Raw genomic sequence first — 19,951 nt, 5'->3', positions numbered from 1 at the left:
TGGAAAAAATCCAGTAGAAAACGATAAGAATGATAGGTTCCCTAAGAAAACTTATACATTCGACATTACCAAGTGTGATGAAATATTTGATTTATTGGTAAAAGATGGCCAAATGATACTACCTCCAAATTCAAAAATTCCTCCGTTGGAACAACGGAAGAAAAGAGGTTTTTGTAAATATCATGGGATTTTAGGCCATAAAACTTCTCAATGTTTTCTTTTCAGGGATCTAATTCAAAATGCTCTCAATGATGGAAGGTTGAAGTTTGCGGACAAGACCAAGAGTCATATGAGGGTCGATACCAATCCCCTAAACATTGCTGACGCCAGCCTCTGCGAGGTAGAAGATATCAACATGGTGGAAGTTTCTGAAATCGAGGTTGAGGAGACTAAAGCAATGTTCAATGGAAAGCAGGCTACTGAAAGCCTAAATAGTGACATAATCTTCAATACTGATGTTGAAGAATCTTCCAAGGCAGAAATAACTGAAGCCTCGAAGGAAGAAAACAGCGAGGCCACTGAAGACCTCAGGATGAAACTCCAGAAAATCCGGATTTCTGAAGTTCCTCCAGCAGCGGTTAACATGGTTAGCGCCAGACGACCAGCGTCTGAATTTGGCGAACTAGAGACATGGCTGACAAGGAAAAATGGGGGCATCGAAGTTCCTCCAAGAACTGAAAGCCTCAAAGAATATCTCTGGAATTGCCACGAGAGAAATGGTGGTAAGCAATGGATGTGTCCAAGGTGTTCGATCATGCTGAATCAAAGGGTCGAAGCCAACTTCGAAAGGGTTCGACGCGAAAGGTGGGAACACCCAGGAAGAGAGCCAAATCCCCTACTACAACTGTACCCAAAGATGGAGGAAAGCTTGGTAGGATTTTTGGTCAGATGCCACAAAGAAAACACTGAAGTTGCTCTCTGCCCAAGATGTGGGGCAGTCTATGACGAAATGCTAGCACGATCATTTGAACGTGTGTATTGCTACATGAGTCAAGAAACTCAGGGGTTGCGTCCCAACCTGTACGGTTTCGACATTTGGACTCCAACAAAGAGGCCTAATAGCCCACATCCTAGGACTCGAAGGGTGACGTTCAAAATTCCTGCAAATGCACCCAGGGATAGGTGGGTACAAGCTGATGCAAGAACCAACAAATGGCGAAGTTGGGACCAAGGTGGTAGAACTGCAATGGCATATAGGAAACAATTTCAAAGATCAAATCGAGAGGTGTATCGGTTGGAGAATTATAAAGGAAAAAATCCTATGTCTCGGTCCCAGTGGAGAAGGCATCAGAGAATAAAAAAGGCTCAGAAGGAATACAGGCCAAGAGAAGCTGGAGACTCTAGTAGCAACCAAGTCCCATACCAGGGGGCAAAGTCGAACAAACCTCCGGTGGAACGCAGACTATTCGAAGCTGAAAAACTCTTGGATGAAGAAGACAAGATGCGTTCAAATTCTTGGAAAGAAGAGGATAGAATGACAAATGATTTTGACTCTGATGGAGTGTCATCTATAAACTTGAATTGCAATGTTGTCTCGGTACTCCCTCACGAGTTTAATCAGGAAACTGAAGTAGAAGACTGTGAAGAGGCTGATATCGAAGAAATGGCAAAACACAGACCCGTGTGTTACTATGTGCTGAATAACGGTGCAGTAGAAGAACAGAATGCTTTCTTCGAAAGGCCTAATGAGGGTATGCGAAATCATTTGAAGCCACTCTATATCAGGGCTAAGATTGAGAACGTGGGCATAAATAAAGTCCTAGTTGATGGGGGAGCAGCAGTAAACCTAATGCCTCAATACATGCTAAAAAGAATTGGTATGTTCGATACGGATATAAGGCCACATAACATGGTTTTATCCAACTACGAAGGCAAAATAGGACAAACTCTGGGAGTTGTTCAAGTCAATTTGACAGTAGGCTCAGTTACCAGGCCAACCATGTTCATGGTTATACCAGCAAAGGCAAACTACAACCTTTTGCTTGGTAGGGAATGGATTCATGGAGTAGCGGCTGTACCCTCAACCATGCATCAGAGGGTGACAATTTGGAGAGAAGATGGTATAGTGGAGAATATTGAAGGTGATCAGAGTTATTACATGGCTGAAGTCAACCAGGTGAACAAAAACAACTTCGACAGGAACTTGGCAAGCATAGGCCCTTGTCATGCTGCTGAAGAGATGTATACCCCAAACAAAAATGCAATGTACTATTTGACTTTACACCCAAATGGATTCCAATGGGATAGGGAGATCATGGATGGTCCACCAGATCCAGCAACATCGGAGAATTATCCAGCAGTACGGCCAACGGGCTGGGACGATGACATTAATCATGTCTGAGTCTGCGTTCTTCGAAAAGATTTTGGCCTATGTGGCCGAGAACAAAAGAAAAACGGCTCTCGAAGCCGAACTATCAAATGCAAAGATAAATACAGTCCTAACCAAAGAAGGAATATCAGAATTGGAAATACGTACGAGTTTCGAACTCCCTGAAGATACGGGTCCAGTTGAAGAAATCATAGGAGAAGAACCAAGTCAAAGGTAAGATGCAATATACGACGAAGAACCGTTGGGATTTGAAAAAGACCCGATGGCGTCGAACATAAAGATGTTGGCCCAAGATCCACTTGAAGAAGTCAATCTTGGAGACAATGATCAAAAGAGAATAACATATATCAGCGTGAAACTAGAACCAGAATTGAAAGCAACGGTCATCAAAATGTTGAAAGACAATAGAGATTGTTTTGCTTGGGATTATGATGAGATGCCTGGTCTCGAAAGAGATTTAGTCGAATTGAAATTACCAATAAAAGAAGGGAAGAAGCCAATAAAACAAACTCCCAGAAGATTCGCGCCAGAGATTCACTCGAAGATTAAAGCAGAGGTCGAAAGACTCTTACGGTGCAAATTTATCCGAACTACAAGGTATGTTGAGTGGATTGCTAATATAGTACCTGTAATTAAAAAGAATGGCTCATTAAGAGTATGCATAGACTTTCGCGACCTTAATGCAGCTACTCCGAAAGACGAGTATCCCATGCCTATAGCAGAAATGCTAGTAGACTCGGCCGCAGGTTTTGAGTATTTGAGCATGTTGGATGGATATTCGGGATACAATCAAATTTTTATAGCAGAAGATGATGTATCCAAGACAGCATTTCGTTGCCCAGGAGCAATAGGCACTTACGAATGGGTTGTGATGCCTTTTGGTTTAAAAAACGCAGGGGCAACTTATCAAAGAGCAATGAATTCTATATTTCACGACTTCATAGAAACATTCATGCAAGTGTATATAGATGACATTGTGGTAAAATCTACCTCGGGTATGAGTCATCTTGATCATCTGAGCCAATCATTCGAAAGAATGAGGAAATATGGCTTGAAGATGAACCCCCTTAAATGTGCTTTCTTTGTGCAGGCAGGAGATTTCTTGGGTTTCGTAGTCCACAAAAAAGGGATAGAAATCAACCAAAACAAGACAAAAGCCATTATGGAGACCAAGTCTCCCTCCACGAAGAAAGAATTACAATCATTGTTGGGTAAGATAAATTTCTTAAGAAGATTTATCTCTAACTTAAGTGGACGCACGCAAGCTTTCTCACCTCTACTTCGGCTTAAGCAAGGAAAATTCGAATGGCGTGCTGAACATCAAGAAGCTTTCGATCAGATAAAGCAATACTTGACTTGTCCACCAATTCTATCTCCCCCAAATGGGAAGAAGCACATGCGCCTATATATTTCAGCATCCCAAAAATGAACCGCTGCTACTAGCATGGGTTGGTTGTATTCTAAACCCGTTCTTGACAGTTGAATCAAATCATATATTCCTAATGCTTTCCAGAAGGATCCTTTTTGTTTCTCTACCCTTTCTAGCCAGGCATAGTACAAGTCAGGATCTTTGGCTAAAGGGATTGACCTAAACACTTTTACAGAATTGGTCATATAGTTTAACCTAATTTTGTTTAAAGCTAAAGGGATTACGGTTGAAGTTTCCTCAATATTAGCAGATTTGCCTAAAGGAGAGCGACCGTCTTCATCTATCTTAACTTTGCTAACTAATGGTCTAGTCTTGTAGTAAGCAGGAAAAAACTTATTCACAGATTGGATATTTTCACTCGGTAACGGACCCATAAAGGCAAGAGTTTTTCCAGGGAGTTCAAAGGGAATGATTACCTGGGAAGCGTAAATAGCGCGTATCTCTTCAGTGTTAGGGTTTGGAACGAACTCTCGTTCCCCAGAACGTGTCGTTGATTGGAGCTTCAAAGCGGGTTGAAGAACATTTGAAGATGAAGCCATGAAGAAATTTTTGATTAAAAGAACAAGATTCTAAAAAGAGTGAGGACGTTTCAATTTTTTGGTGAAGAAGATGAATGAAAGGCGGTATAGAGACACAAGGTCAAGTATTTAAAGGTTTAACGGAAACCTTTTTAAATCTTTTGGGTAAAACCCGAGAAACACGTGGCGGCTGGTGATTTAATCCAACGGCGGTCGAATGAGTTAGCTTCACTCCTAGTATGTAGGAGTAATGATCAGGAAGTAAGGTTAAAACGTGGGAATGTAAGTTATGAGAAGACATCTTTGAAAATGACAAGACGTTTAGGAAACAGTGTTATCAGTGATTATGACGCTAGTCAGCAGTCTTGGGACTTTCAAGGATCATAAAAACGAAATCTTATAATAACAAGAAACGCCTATTTCTGTTGATTCTCGAAACAGGCATTTATTGGGGGCAATTTGTTAGCTGAAGATTTCGTTTTTTGTTGTTCATCCTTCGAAGGAGTTGAGAATCGAAGGAAAGATGGTTACTGATGGCCATCCCTTAAAAAAATGGCTACTGATGGTCATGCTTCGGAAAAATAAAGATTTCTAAGTTCGATGAAGATAAGTGAACGCTGAAAGATTAATGAAAGCATATGTCTTCGGGACTTAGACAAAATTCATAGAATATGTATTCAAGTATTACTACTTAGCGTGTTTTTTAGTAGTGTTTGTTTAATACACTGCCACGCGTCGAAGATGGACTCAGGCGGGAAGATTTGAAATTCGAAGACAGTTTCGTAACCGTTCAACAACAGATGGCTTCGCTAGAAGTTCTGATGAGAAACGTGGCAGCAGATTAGTATAGGACCGTTAAGGTCGAAACTAGTATAAATAGGAGTCTTAGTGTTAGGATTCTGTGTGTTCATTTTGTACAAATCACTCACATATTTACTCAAGTATCAAGCGTTAAGAGAAAGAGTTCGCTGAGAAAATGTACGTATGACACCACCATTTTAATACATGTGTATTATCTTTTTGTTTTTATCTTTCAGAATTACTGCATTTCGTTTATTTCTTGCCATTTACGTTTCTGCATCTTTACTTTAACGTCATTTACTTTCGAATTACTTTCATGCTATTTACTTTCAAAGTCTTTTATATTTCTGCAGTTTAAGATTCTTTACGTTTCAATTGTCCTTTTAATTTTTTATGTCATGTCACTTCGATGAAGTCACATTCATATGTAACAAAGTGATTGTCAAGACTATTTGTTCTGTTAATCCAACAACGCTTATTGAAGAAGACAAATAATGAATATGGTTCGAACAAACATTGATAACAATCTTCTTGACTATGTGTCCTAGGATCAATCTAGTCGATCCTGCAAGTAACCAAATCATATTTATTATAGTTTGGAAGACTAGCGGTTGTTTACCGGAAATCACCGTAAACAATATGTATGGTTCAATAAAATATTTGTAAAAAACCGAACCAACCGAACCGAACCAAACCGCATTAGTTTGGTTTGCTTTGGTTCGAATTTTTTTTAAAAGCCAACCAAACCAAACCAAACCGCACAATTTTTTCTCTTGTGGTTCAGATAATTTTTTTCGTCAAAACCGCCCAAACCGCACCGCGAACACCCCTATATTCAGATGCGCGTAACAAAGAGAAGTCGTTACTATTTTTAAAATAAAAGGATCACAAGTTGTAAACCTTTCTTTTCCCTCCAATTTGACACCTCACTTTTCATCTCCCAAGTTCCTTTCCAACTTTTTCTCTGACGCCAAAACCAACCATCCACCGTACGCCGCCGCTGCGCTCTCTTATGCGCCACCAGCTCAAGTTCATCTCCAGAGAACATTAAAGAATTGCATTACTGCTAAACAAAAGAACACCAAAGTAAAAGGTTAGTGAAAGTGAAAAAAATGCAAACGATATTTCATTTTCATGTTTTAAACATGCCAAATCATCTACTTTAGTCTAATGGTTTAGGATTTTTGTTATTCATCTTGTTTATTTAGGGTTTAGGGTTATATAAGGTTATAGTTCATGTGTATTTTAGAAACAAAATGGCTGTTTCTCAGTGATAACCAAGAAAATTCTGGAAAAGTTCAAGATGCCTCAAAGTGACAAGATAATTCTTGTTAAGGTACGTGGAAAAATTATTAGTTGCTCATATGTTAAGAGATTTCAATCAGCTAATCAGCTAAGGTATCTGTGTTATTATGTACAGTTTTTTCCTTTTTACTTTCTGGAAAATAGCATAGAGGGCCGTGCCCGTGGGCTGGATCAAGGTTTTATGTCCACTATTTTCGCCCCTCCCGTCCTATTTTTTTTGCTGGTTTTTGCGGGGTGAACTTTAACAGGGCGAGCATGCCTGTTTGCCACCCTATTCTACTGTCTCAAGGGACCTGGCCTTCATCTGTTTTAAGTGTGCTTGTTTCTTTTATAATTGTCGCAATTTATAAAACCCGTAAGACCAATTAGTGGAAATTATTTTTTAGATTTTCAACATTTACGATATAGATAGAAGTATGGTTTTGGATAGAACATTATGGCGGAAGTTGATCCATGTAGCCGACTAGTATGCCATAAATGTTGGACCAAAGCTTATTGGTGTGGACTAGTATGCCATAAATGTTGGAACCAGTGACAACTCCAACACCATAGCAATGCTAAATCATTGATAGCATTGGCATTTGAGTGACGCTAAAACCAATTTTTCTAGATGTGATAATCCATTTATGCTCCTTTCATATCAGATTGTTTCGAGTAACCCACATACTCCAACTGTGCCGAAAGAACTATGCACTTGCTCCTGGTTGATAGCTGCAACCTGCAAAATTAGTTCATAGTAATAACTCAGCATAACCAACATAAATTTATGGCCAGATTAAGTTTATAAAATTATAAGTTGAAGGATATCATAGTAAATGAAATATATGTATGCAACGGGTGCAGTTACGGTGCATAGATAAAAATCTATGCACCGTGCATAGAGTATTATTGACCATTGGATCATTAGATCAAATTATAATTATTACTCAATACTCAATACTCATTACTCAATAGTCAATACTCAATACTCAGTACTCAATACTCAATACTCAATATTGGATTAAAAATATGATCCAATGGCTTAGATTGACTTATGCATGGTGCATAAGGAAAATCCTTATGCATATTAGCCAATGCCGTATGCAACCTAAGCATTCTAAATGAAATCTGTTAATTCAGTCATTATATCATATCAAATCACATGTATATATAACTGAAAAAAAATGAAGGAATCATAAAAATCTATCGAACAAAAATAAAAAATATTTGTAAAATAGTTAGCATCATTTTTGGGTGATAAAATACTAATTATGGTCTTTATTATAAGAAAAATATTGGAGATGTTTTTGTTCCTAATTATAAGAAAAATCACCATAGACATCTTCATAAAGTGTACTTCCATCATCTACATGTGTGTGGATACAATCCTCACATCACTTAATATCCTCAACTTTATTCTTTGTCCTTCATACTTTTTCTTAATAAATACTGTGTAATAACTACACAGTCTCAAGTTGAGCAGCTCATTGAGTTATAACATAGTTTGAAATGGCAACAGAAGGTAAAGTGGTTGAGTCTGAACATGAGCATCCTAAGAAGGCCTTTGGCTGGGCAGCTAGAGATTCTTATGGTGTTCTCTCACCTTTCAATTTCTCTAGAAGGTTCACTTCACTTATCACCAATTCATTAATTTAATGCATTTTTATAACTACTTTTTTCACTGATCACAACTCAAACAAGGAATTGGGTGAGATGTTGTCGGCTACTAATTAGTTGAACTGTGGTGCATCAAAATTGTAGGGAAACAGGTGAGAAAGATGTAGCATTCAAGGTGTTGTACTGTATGGCCAGGAGTGAATGGGGCAATTCCATCTATCCACTAGTTCCTGGGTATGCTTTAAATATAAGCCAAACTTGAAAGAAAAAAAACTCGCTTTAAATATAAGGTTAAACCTGAAAAAAACGCTAGAAGGAGGGGTTGAACCTCCGACCTTGTGGTTAACAGCCACACGCTCTAACCAACTGAGCTATTCCAGCTTTGTTGGCTTAAAAGCACCTGTAATCAATAAACTATTCTAGTTAAAGGACTATTTGATAACTAGATCTAGTTTTCTTGAACTGGATGAAATTTATTAAATGAATTTGGATCTCACTTCTAAAAACTAAAAACTAGTGATAAGATGAGATTCCCAAACACATATTTACAGCATGGGCACATTAATAATTTGTACTTCCATACAACTTCAATACTCAGCCTTACGCTGAAGTGGATTCCCGGTTCAATTCTCGCATTAAGGTTGTATTGAACCCGTGATGACGATGCTTTTGAGTTTGTTTGTGTATGTATGGATTTGGGAGCATTCATCATTTGAACTTGCTTTTGAAAGTGAGATCAAAGTTTATTAACTAAATTATAGAAAACTATTTATAATAAAAGGGAGAAGCTACCATATAATTACTCAATATTGTTCTAATAATAATACAGGCATGAGCTTGTGGGTGTAGTAACAGAGGTTGGAAACAAAGTAGAAAAGTTTAAAGTTGGAGACAAAGTAGGTGTGGGCTACATGGTTGATTCATGCCGATCGTGCCAAAATTGTGATGACGATCTTGAGAATTACTGTCCCCAATATACAGTCACAGGTGGTGGCATATATCGTGATGGTATTGTCACATATGGAGGTTACTCCGACTCAATGGTTGCAGACGAACACTATGTGATTCGCATTCCTGATAGCTTACCTCTTGATGTTGCTGGTCCTCTCCTATGTGCCAGTATCAATGTGTATACTCCTCTTAGATATTATGGCTGTCGAATTCGCAAAAGCTTTGGGTGCTAATGTGACTGTAATTAGTACATTGCCTAACAAAGAAAAGGAAGCAATTGAACACTTAGGAGCTGACTCATTTCTGATAAGCCGCGATCCAGATCAGATGCAGGTACATACAATATATGATTCATTTGATTGTGCAATTTATTAGTAAGAACTTCAAATTTGTCGTAGACTCGGTACGGGCCTTCCCAATTGGGGGCAAGTTTGCCTTCGCGGGAGTCTTTCATGTTTCTGCGTAAGACTAAGGCTCCGATTTCGAACTCGCAAAGCTATCTGTTGTGACGCAAAGCTATCTGTTGTTTTAATTTTGTTTCTCGGAGGGAGGCTCCTGCTCGGATCTCCTCGACCATGTCGAACTCCTCCCTCATAGCCTCGTCGTTGAGCTCTTCCTCAAGTGGTGATTCGGTTCGACGAGATGACTCCCTGATTTTTACGGGGATGACGGCCTCGATTCCGTAGGTTAGTCTAAATGGAGTTTCCCCTATGCTCGAGTGTGGTGTTGTTCTGTACGCCCATAACATGGTGTGCAACTCCTCGACCCAACCTCTTTTGGCTTCGCAATCCTTGGAGGATGACTCGGTTCGCGGCTTCGGCTTACCCGTTGGTCTGGGGGTGTTCGACCGAGATGAAATGTTGCTTGGTGCCGAGTTTGGCCACAAATTCTTGGAATCTTCTGTCAGTGAATTAGGTGCAGTTGTCGGTTACTATTGATTGGGGTACCCCAAATCGGGCGAGTACGTTTCGTTTGTAGAAGCGGAGCACGTTTTGGGCGGTAATCTTGGCGAGTGCTTCGGCTTCTATCCATTTAGTAAAGTAATCCACGGCGACGATCAGATACTTGTTTTGGTATGATCCTACCGGGAAAGATCCGAGGAGGTCCATGCCCCAAGTGGAGAATGACCAGGGTGAAGAAAGGGACTTGAGCTCGTGCGGAGGAGCTAGGTGCATGTCGGCGTGACACTGACATTTGTCGCACTTTTGGATATGTTCTTTGGCATCTTGCTGCATGGTCGGCCAGTAGTACCCGACTCGTAAGGCTTTTCTTGCCAAGGAGTGTCCGCCGAGGTGTTGGCCGTTGATTCATTCATGAAGTTCCTGTAATATTTCGAGTGCCTGAGTGGCGTCGACGCATTTGAGCAAAGGAATGGAGAATCCGCGTCGGTATAGTTTGTCCTCGACGATGACGTATGAGCAGGCTCGTCTTTAAATTAAATGTGAATTAAAATTCAAAAAATAAAATAAAATAGAAGAACAAAATAATCTATTTTTAAAATAGAAGGATCACAAATTAAAAAAAAAAACCAAAAATAGATTTAAACATAAAAAAAAAGAAGGATCACAAGTTGCAAACCTTTCTTTTCCCTCCAATTTGACACCTCACTTTTCATCTCCCAAGTTCCTTTCCAACTTTTTCTCTGACGCCAAAACCAACCATCCACCGTATGCCGCCGCTGCGCTCTCTTATGCGCCACCAGCTCAAGTTCATCTCCAGAGAACATTAAAGAATTGCATTACTGCTAAACAAAAGAACACCAAAGTAAAAGGTTTGTGAAAGTGAAAAAAATGCAAACGATATTTCATTTTCATGTTTTAAACATGCCAAATCATCTACTTTAGTCTAATGGTTTAGGATTTTTGTTATTCATCTTGTTTATTTAGGGTTTAGCGTTACAGTCGGTATTGAATATAAGGTTATATAGTTCATTTGTATTTTGAACATTAAAAAAAGTATGATATCAACAATTATTGGTTAGGATTTTAATTTGATTTTGATGTATTTTTATAGAAACAAAATGGCTGTTTCTCTGATGATAACCAAGAAATTTATGGAAAAGTTCAAGATGCCTCAAATTGACATGAAAATTCTTGTTAAGGTACGTGGAAAAAAAGTTAGTTGCTCATATTTTAAGAGATTTTCAATCAGCTAAGTTATCTGTGTTATCATGTATCGTTTTCCCTTCCTGGAAAATAGCATAATAGAAAAAACTCATTTGGTTTTGTAAGTTTAGTTGTATAATATATGTTATGTTGACATCATTTTACAGATGTTCATGTCTATATAATTGTCAAATGCTATGTACCCCATTCAGTTTTTGATACTCTGGTTTGGTTTTTTATGTTTATATGATTAGCATGCTCGTTTTGCCCAAACTTTTTTACGGGACGAGTGATGTTTTTAGACCCGTACAATAGGAATGCGCGCGCCTGGCCCTGTTTTTTTGTGGGATTTTGCGAGTGCGGATATGAATATAATTTTTTGTATTTTTAAGCTTTAGAAGTGCAGTGTCCGTGGGTCCTTCCCGCCCCTCCCTCATTTTTATGCGGGGCGGACCAAAGTTTAGGCCCACACCTTCAACTGCCCGCTCTGCCCTGACCTATTTTTTTTGGGGGCTTTTGCGGGACAGACCTAAACTGGGTGGGCATGCCCGTTTGCCACTCGTACTATCTCAAGGGACCTTTTGCAATTCTTGTTTTGATGTTTTTGCCTTCAATGTGCATGTTTCTTTTATAGTTGTTGCAATTTATAAAACCCGAAAGACCAGTTAGTGGAGGATTATTTTTAAGATTGTTCCATTTATGTATAATTAAATATAGTTATTATGTTTCACTAATAAGTTTATAAAATAAGGGAGTTAAAGGTTTTAGTATTGTGTATTGATATACACTATACAACATTAGTTCTAAAGAGTTAAAACTAGAGTATTTGTGAGAAAGTTGATTAGATTGAGCTTTTAGTTTTACTTTAGCGTAGGCCAGCTGATGCTAAAGTGGATACTAACTAGTAATGTCTGTCAAACCAACACTTATTAGTATGGACTAGTATGCTATAAATGTTGGAATTGGTGACAACTCCAACACCATACCAATGCTAAATCATTGTTAGCATTGGCATTTGAGTGACGCTAAAATCAATTTTTCTAGATGTGATCATCCATTTGCTCCTTCCATATCAGATTGTTTCGAGCAACCCACATACTCCAAATGTGCATGAAAACACTATGCGCTTGCTCCTGGTTGATAGCTGCAACCTGCAAATTAGTTGATCATAAAAACTCCGCATAACCAGCATAAATTTATGGTCAGATTAAGTTTATAAAATTTTAAGTTGAAGACAATGATAGTATATGAAATATATGTAGGCAACCTAAGCAGTCTGTATGAAATCTGTATGAAATCTGTTAATTCAGTCATTGTATCGTATCAAATCACATGTATATATTAACTAAAAAATGAAGAGATTGTGAAAATCTATCGAACAAAAAAAAAAGAAATCCGTAAAATAGTTTAGTATAATTTATGGGGGATAAATACTAATTATGGTCTTTATTATAAAAAAAATATTGTAGATTCTTTGGGTCCTAATTATAAGAAAAGTCACCATAGATGTTTTCATAAAGTGTACCTCCATCATCTACATATGTGTGGATACAATCCTCACATCACTTAATATCCACAACTTTATTCCTTTATCCTTTATACCTTTTCTTAATAAATACTGTGTAATAACTACACAGTCTCAAGTTGAGCAGCTCATTGAGCTATAATAGAGTTTGAGATGGCAACAGAAGGTAAAGTGGTTGAGCCTGAATTTGAGCATCCTAAGAAGGCCTTTGGTTATGCAGCTAGAGATTCTTCTGGTGTTCTCTCACCTTTCAATTTCTCTAGAAGGTTCACATCATTTATCACCAATACATTAATTTAATGCATTTTTCTAACTACTTTTTTCACTGATCAGAACTCGAACAAGGAATTGGATGAGATGTGTTAATTTAGTTATAGTTGTTGTTCTTGGCGACTAATTAGTTGAAATGTGGTGTATCAAAATTGTAGGGAAACAGGTGAGAAAGATGTAGCATTCAAGGTGTTGTATTGTGGGATATGTCACTCTGATCTTCACATGGCCAGGAGTGAATGGGGCAATTCCATCTATCCACTAGTTCCTGGGTATGCTTTAAATAAAAGTTCCTGGGTATGCATGCTTTAAATAAAAGCTAAAATTGTAAACTAAAACTAAAATTTAAATAAAAGTTCCTGGTTATGCTTTATATAAAAGCTAAAATAGGAAACAAAAACGCTAGAAGGAGGGGTTGAACCTCCGACCTTGTGGTTAACAGCCACACGCTCTAACCAACTGAGCTATTCCAGCTTTGTTGATCCATAATCACCTGTAATCAGTAAACTATTTTAATTAAAGGACTATTCGATAACTACATATTTTATACACTATCTACTTTTCTTGATCTGGATGAAATTTATTAAATGAATTTGGATCTCACTTCTAAAAACTAAAACTAGTGATAAGATGAGATTCCCAAACACATATTTACAGCATGGGCACATTAATAATTTGCACTTCCATACAACCTCAATACTCAGCCTTACGCTGAAGTGGATTCCGGGTTCAATTCTCACATTAAGGTTGTATTGAACCCGTGATGACATGCTTTTGAGATTGTTTGTGTATGTATGGATTTGGGAGCATTCATCATTTAAGCTAGCTTTTGAAAGTGAGATCAAAGTTTATTTAACAAAATTATAGAAAAGTCTTTATAATAATTAAGAAGCTAGCATATAATTGCTCAATTTTGTTCTAATTGATATAATAATACAGGCACGAGCTTGTGGGTGTAGTGACAGAGGTTGGAAACAAAGTAGTAAAGTTTAAAGTTGGAGACAAAGTAGGTGTGGGCTACATGGTTGATTCATGCCGATCGTGCCAAAATTGTGATGACAATCTTGAAAATTACTGTCCCGAATATACAGTCACAGGTGGTGGCATATATCGTGATGGTACTGTCACATATGGAGGTTACTCCGACTCAATGGTTACAGACGAACACTATGTGATTCGCATTCCTGATAGTTTACCTCTTGATGTTGCTGGTCCTCTCCTATGTGCCGGTATCACTGTGTATAGTCCTCTTAGATATTATGGACTGGACAAGCCTGGAATGAATATAGGCGTTGTTGGTCTTGGTGGACTCGGCCATATGGCTGTCAAATTCGCAAAAGCGTTGGGTGCTAATGTAACTGTAATTAGTACATCACCTAACAAAGAAAAGGAAGCAATAGAACACTTAGGAGCTGACTCATTTCTGATAAGCCGCGATCCAGATCAGATGCAGGTACATACAATATATAATTCATTTGATTGTGCAATTTTTTAGTAAGAACTTCAAATTTAATAGTTGGCAACACGGATCGATATTTCAAACTAATATTAAAGATGATTTTGTAGGCTGCAATCGGTACTTTGGATGGTATCATTGACACCGTTTCCGCGAGTCATCCTATCTTACCACTCGTTAGTATATTGAAATCTCATGGAAAGCTTGTTATGGTTGGAGGGGTTTCAAAGCCGCTAGAGCTTCCTGTATCTTCTTTACTTAGAGGTAAGCATATGAAAAAAATTTCCATATATACTCTTATATAAGATGGTTCAGGACAAAATGTTAAATATGCATAACTTTAATGTTCTCATTATTGGTAGGGAGAAAGTTAGTAGCTGGAAGTTTAATTGGAGGTATAAAAGAGACCCAAGAAATGATTGACTTTGCAGCAGAACACAATGTAAAGCCTGAGATTGAGATCGTTCCTATTGATTATATCAACACAGCAATGGAGCGTCTTATTAAAGCAGACGTGAAATATCGATTCGTGATTGATATTGGAAACACGTTGAAACCAAGCTCTTGAACTTTGCAAGATATATTTCACGGCATGAAGCACTTGCTAATAAGGATATTTTAGATTTCCATCTTAATGAAATTGATGTGTGATGTAATTTTCTAGAGTAGAAAAAATAAACATGTATTTTATGTCTTGCACTTATGGTTATTCATGCCATTTCTAATTAAATTTCTGTGAGTTTTGAAGATATTTATGAAATTTCTAATCAAATAATACATTATTTGATAGGGATTCCCCATGAAATGATTTCCATAAATATTTCCCTTAGATGCATTCTATTACTTATCTAATTGACTGCTTATTCAGAATGACTATGACATATGGATTCTTAAACCAAAGGAACATAAAAAGACTATATCAATCAAATGTAGCAATACTAAATGAAGACAACATTTATTGGAATTTGTCATTGGGAGAATCATGTGGTTATCATCTCTTCTAGGGTAAGATAGAAGCATAAACTTGGTTCATATAAATCAAAGTATAACGTAGTACTGTGGCTTGTCTGTACTGAGATGATATATCATTGTCAATGTCAGGTTTTAATTTGGCATTTATGTTTTGGAAGAATGTATGTATTTTCAATTTACATGTGCTAGCGTACCCTCAAGGTCTCAAGTACTTATTGGGGATAAGTAGTAATCATAGATGTATATGCATAATAATTAGTTAACAAAACCATTGACGAGAATGCAAGTTGACTTAGAATTTCAAGACATTAACCCTCATAAATTTCTCTGTTTCCCTAGTATACAAGTATTTTATGCAGTGTTTTAAAAACCGGACCGGTCATCGAACCGGTGAGGTTACTGGGTCACTGGTTTATCGGTCGAACCACTGGGTCACTGGTCGAACCGCACGACCAAACCGGATTAAACCGGATTAAATCGGATAACTTGGTTGAATAGACCTGTCATTATATAGGTATAAAACCGGTCGAGGATGATTCAGTCTCTAAGAAAATATAACTAGCTTTTAAATTTTTTAAAAATATCATATCATAAATTCACAATTTCATAACTTAAATTCAAATTTTAAACAAAGGTATCACACATAACAAAATAGTAAAAAATTACAAATCTAATTGCAAACAAAGTCTAATTACAACATAATCTAATTGAATAGTTTATAACAAAATAACTCCAATGTGTACAAAATTTAATTCAAAATAGGATCCTCCTAAAAAGAAAATCAAATAAAATTCAATATGTTTATGCTATTTAAGAAAATTTATTAGCAAAGATAACAAATAGACAATAAAGTTTTTAATTTGTCACTAATGAAAAAAACTATGTGAGAATGCTATTTAAGTAATACACTACTAAATATATTAAAAAAAAAGTTTAAAAAAAAAGTTTAAAAGAAATGTTAAAAAAAGAAGTTTAAATTTTTTTTTTTTAAAGTTTAAAAAAGTTTAAAAAAAAAACAAAAAAAAAAAAAGCAATTAAACCGCCGGTTTTCACCGGTTCCCACCGGTTTGATGGCATACCAGATCTGACTATTGAACCAGACCGATTACCTGGCCGGTTCTCGGTTCGACCGGCCGGTCTGGTTCGGTTTTTAAAACACTGATTTTATGCATAGGCAGAAATCATACATAAATATGAATATTTGAAAAATAAATTGAGTGAAGAGGGCCTAAACCCAAAAGAAAATACCTACAAACAATCCTCCTAATAGAGGTACCCAACATGTCAACTACATATGAATTATACACCTTCCATAAGACAAGACTCAAAGAAAATGATGCCTACACTATAATTGCCCCTACGAAATTCCAACCCTTTGCTCAACTCCTTATGAAATTATCGCAGCAAACTCAACCCCATGCCCATATTATAGTTATTTTTGGTGATGGCATCATGAACCTCTTTTAAGCCAGTTTTAAATATTAATTTCGTAATCCCTCTACTATGAAGTAATTTGATTCCTTCCAATATGCTCAACAATTCTGCAATCATGATAGTGCATTTTTCTATCAATTTTGTGAACCCCCAATCCACTTGCCGCTCCTGTCCCTAATAACTCCACCACAACATGCGTTATGATTTTGGTAAACGGCCCCATCAGTGTTTAGAGTCAACCAATCATTTTCAGGAGAAATCCATCTAATGTGTTCCACTTCTCTCCGTGTTAAAGATACTTTCTTCAAGAGTTGTGAGATGATCATAAATTGTTGAACATGTTCCTCAATATCTTTGACTAGATCCTATGGCATGTTGAAATCAGCAACAAATAGTCTTTGGTTTCTTTATTGCCGGATAGCATGACATGTTGTTGCCCATGTCGCTTTCTTGTTTTTACCTTTCTGGTTGCTAATGTTATCTTGCATGTTAAGCTTTAGCCAATCATGCACATTCAAACCACTATTATAAATAATACTTTTTATGACGAAGCTTTTACCTCAGACAACAAATAACCGAGGTGTAAACTATAGGCAAGCCACATTTTATTTTATTTTTAAAAAATACTACAAATTTCCTCGGTTGAGCTGAAAATCGAGGTAAAAAGTTTTGATCAACTTCCTCTTTGAATCCCAACAACTACGTTTTAGCATATTTTAATTATTTTTATTTTTTACGACCTATTACCTCAATTATTTTGGCAACCGAGGGAAAAATAGATTTTGATAAACCACCTCTTCGAATCCCAACAACTGCATTTTAGCAAATTTTATTTTTTTAATTTTTTTTAAAACCTATTACCTCAGTTATTTGGAAAGCAAGGTGAAAAGTATCGTCTTTTATTTTTTAGCGCATTTTAATTAAGTAAGAATGTTTGTCGTCCATTTATAAAGTAACAATGATCAAGATATTGCCAACTTATTAATCCACATGAAACATTAGAGATCCACGTGAAACCCATGCCATCTAATTAGAACATCAATGCCACAACGATCCATCTTAGATGTAAAGTCCTGATATAAAAACATAACATAATGAAAACAATGATAATGAAAGTAGTTGCATGAAGTACAACCCCGTTCTCTAGGATGAACTTTAAGAGAAGGAAAATGTTTCAAGGTTAGTTCTTTAATGTAATCTCTTCTCTTGTAATTACTTACTAAAAATGTTTAATGTTAGTTCGAAAAGCATGTATGTCTCGCACCGCAAAAAAATACGGAGTCGGCACCGAACTTTATTTATTCCAAAGAAAAAGAGACAATATCAAGAAAACACCTAAAAGTGAAAGAAAATGGTCTCACAACCAAATTCGAGTCCGGGATTTGATTATGCAAGGGAATGTATTAGCACCCATCACATCAGTTGTACTCAACGAGAACTGTTTTGATTGTTTTGCATGTGAGGGTGTTGTTATCTAAAGATTACTTGCTATTAATGATTATTGAATTATGGTTGTTGTTGTTCAAGAAGTGATTTTTCAAATAAGCTACTATTATGCAATGATGCAATTGCATGTTGCATGGTATGCCAAATGCAATGTGGTTAGGAACATATATACTAGAAATTATAATGTTAGTCATAATACCATCTATTAACTACTTGAATTATGGTTCTTTGAATGTAAATACGTGCTTATTTGGAAAAGCTATTTTCCTATACTCCTAAACCATAGTTGTTCCTATGCTAAATTAATGCGTCCGCAAGTGTACGGAAATATCGAAGTAATATAAAAGATTGTCGAACTCACAAATACCAAAGTCAACCTACTGTAATCTATCGCCGCTTTATAAAGCTAAGACTATGAATATTTGTTTAAAGGGAAACTAAGACTAGAATAAAGACTAAAATAGGATTAAGGAAATATATAAAAAGAGAGACCGAAATGTGTATTCCGCGTACCTCGGGGACTCTGTAACTGGTTGACTTATACCGAGATTGAAAACATATTTAGTAGAAAATACCAGTTTAAAGACTAAACCTCACACTCTCGCGCTATTGAATAAAACCACGATCCTTAACCATGATATTTTTCTCTCGCCCGTCCATTTCAATTAAAGAACATGTTTTAAAAACTGAACAAGTCCTAATCGATACCTAAGGCGCTCTCGCCCTCCTTAGGATCGATGCCCCGTTCTTACTATCTAATTCGATCCCCACTCACTCGAAATGCCGGTTCGAACCTTAGTGAATTTCTCACTCTCGTGACGAAATCGTGTTAAGTAACCTCTCACTCTCGTGACCAAGTTATTTAAATTAAGCTTAAAAACAAAGACCAAAATAGAATATTTCCCATAAGAGTCAAGCCAACATTATTACCGAGTCCCTTCAGAAACGACGATCCTCACATACCGGACTCTAAACTATTTATCTAGACATACTATTAAATGAAAACGAATTAAACATAACGAATGAAATTAAGAACAACATAGTAGTTAAATTAACAATGATAAACGACAATAATAATAAAGCAATAAAAACCTGAAAAAGCTGAAACAAATGAAATTGGAATTAACTTCTATTAATAGCGGTAAGATTTGATTCAAGCATTACACAGATTGTAGGCCTTGTAACACCCTTCTAAACCCCGCGGAAATTAATAAAATAATTCAGAGTAACACATGAAAACAAGGGTGCCACAATTCAATTTAAACCAATTTATCATCAATCAATTGTCATGCTTCACTTAGGAATGAATCATCCATTTAACAAAATCATGTTTCTACACAGTGGAACATTAATCAACGGATAAGCATAACATCAACTATGCAACATCTCATAAAATTAATCCGATAACAACAAAATAGAGTATCATCATAAACTCTAAACTAGCGTTCCCCCAGTTTTACAATATCAGAGCATGACACCCGTCGCTATAATAACACACTGACTTATGAGCTAATCTTCACCAAGTCGAAAGCCGCCACCCTCAATCTGAATATATCAACAGTAAGGGCGAGTCTCATTCACAATTAACAAATGTTATCGAATCATAAACAATAACACCTCATAGTCACATTATTCATCCAATTTCATTATATTCAGATTGTCAGGAAGTACTCGTCAACAATAACAACCAACAAAATACATTACCAAGAGACAACACCATAATTCATCCAAACAAATCATAACAATCATGCATATGCAATGAACTGACACCATGCATGTGGTACCAAACATCATCAATGAGATTAACCCACCGA

At 36.8% G+C, this 19,951-nt stretch overlaps 1 protein-coding gene, 2 non-coding genes and 1 pseudogene across 3 annotated transcripts; 2 read left to right on the top strand and 2 right to left on the bottom strand.

Moving 5' to 3' along the window:
- Window positions 1-7,624: 7,624 nt before the first annotated feature.
- Window positions 7,625-12,496, top strand: LOC131650212 (probable mannitol dehydrogenase; annotated as a pseudogene).
- TRNAN-GUU (transfer RNA asparagine (anticodon GUU)) lies at window positions 8,286-8,359 on the bottom strand. Its single transcript has one exon. It is a non-coding gene; the product is annotated as a tRNA-Asn (tRNA).
- A 126-nt stretch (window positions 12,497-12,622) lies between the features above and the next one.
- LOC131650210 (probable mannitol dehydrogenase) lies at window positions 12,623-15,034 on the top strand. Its single transcript, XM_058919928.1, has 5 exons — window positions 12,623-12,825; window positions 12,988-13,101; window positions 13,769-14,282; window positions 14,396-14,549; window positions 14,648-15,034. The coding sequence occupies exons 1-5, from the start codon at window positions 12,713-12,715 to the stop codon at window positions 14,851-14,853; spliced, it is 1,101 nt and encodes a 366-aa protein (XP_058775911.1). The 5' UTR covers window positions 12,623-12,712; the 3' UTR covers window positions 14,854-15,034.
- Window positions 13,230-13,303, bottom strand: TRNAN-GUU (transfer RNA asparagine (anticodon GUU)). The gene has a single exon. It is a non-coding gene; the product is annotated as a tRNA-Asn (tRNA).
- Window positions 15,035-19,951: the final 4,917 nt, after the last annotated feature.

This window comes from Vicia villosa, linkage group LG2 (genome assembly GCF_029867415.1).
Source record: "Vicia villosa cultivar HV-30 ecotype Madison, WI linkage group LG2, Vvil1.0, whole genome shotgun sequence".
Lineage (NCBI taxonomy): Eukaryota > Viridiplantae > Streptophyta > Magnoliopsida > Fabales > Fabaceae > Vicia > Vicia villosa.
Note: the sequence above shows the minus strand (reverse complement) of the source record. Positions and strands in the feature narration are given on the sequence as shown.

Excerpts from the sequence above, each read along its gene's own strand:
- LOC131650210 (XM_058919928.1), top strand. The coding sequence starts at position 12,713 with ATGGCAACAGAAGGTAAAGTGGTTGAGCCTGAATTTGAGCATCCTAAG. Across the intron at positions 12,826-12,987 it reads CCTTTCAATTTCTCTAGAAG|GGAAACAGGTGAGAAAGATG; the intron begins GTTCACATCATT and ends TCAAAATTGTAG. Across the intron at positions 14,550-14,647 it reads TGTATCTTCTTTACTTAGAG|GGAGAAAGTTAGTAGCTGGA; the intron begins GTAAGCATATGA and ends CATTATTGGTAG.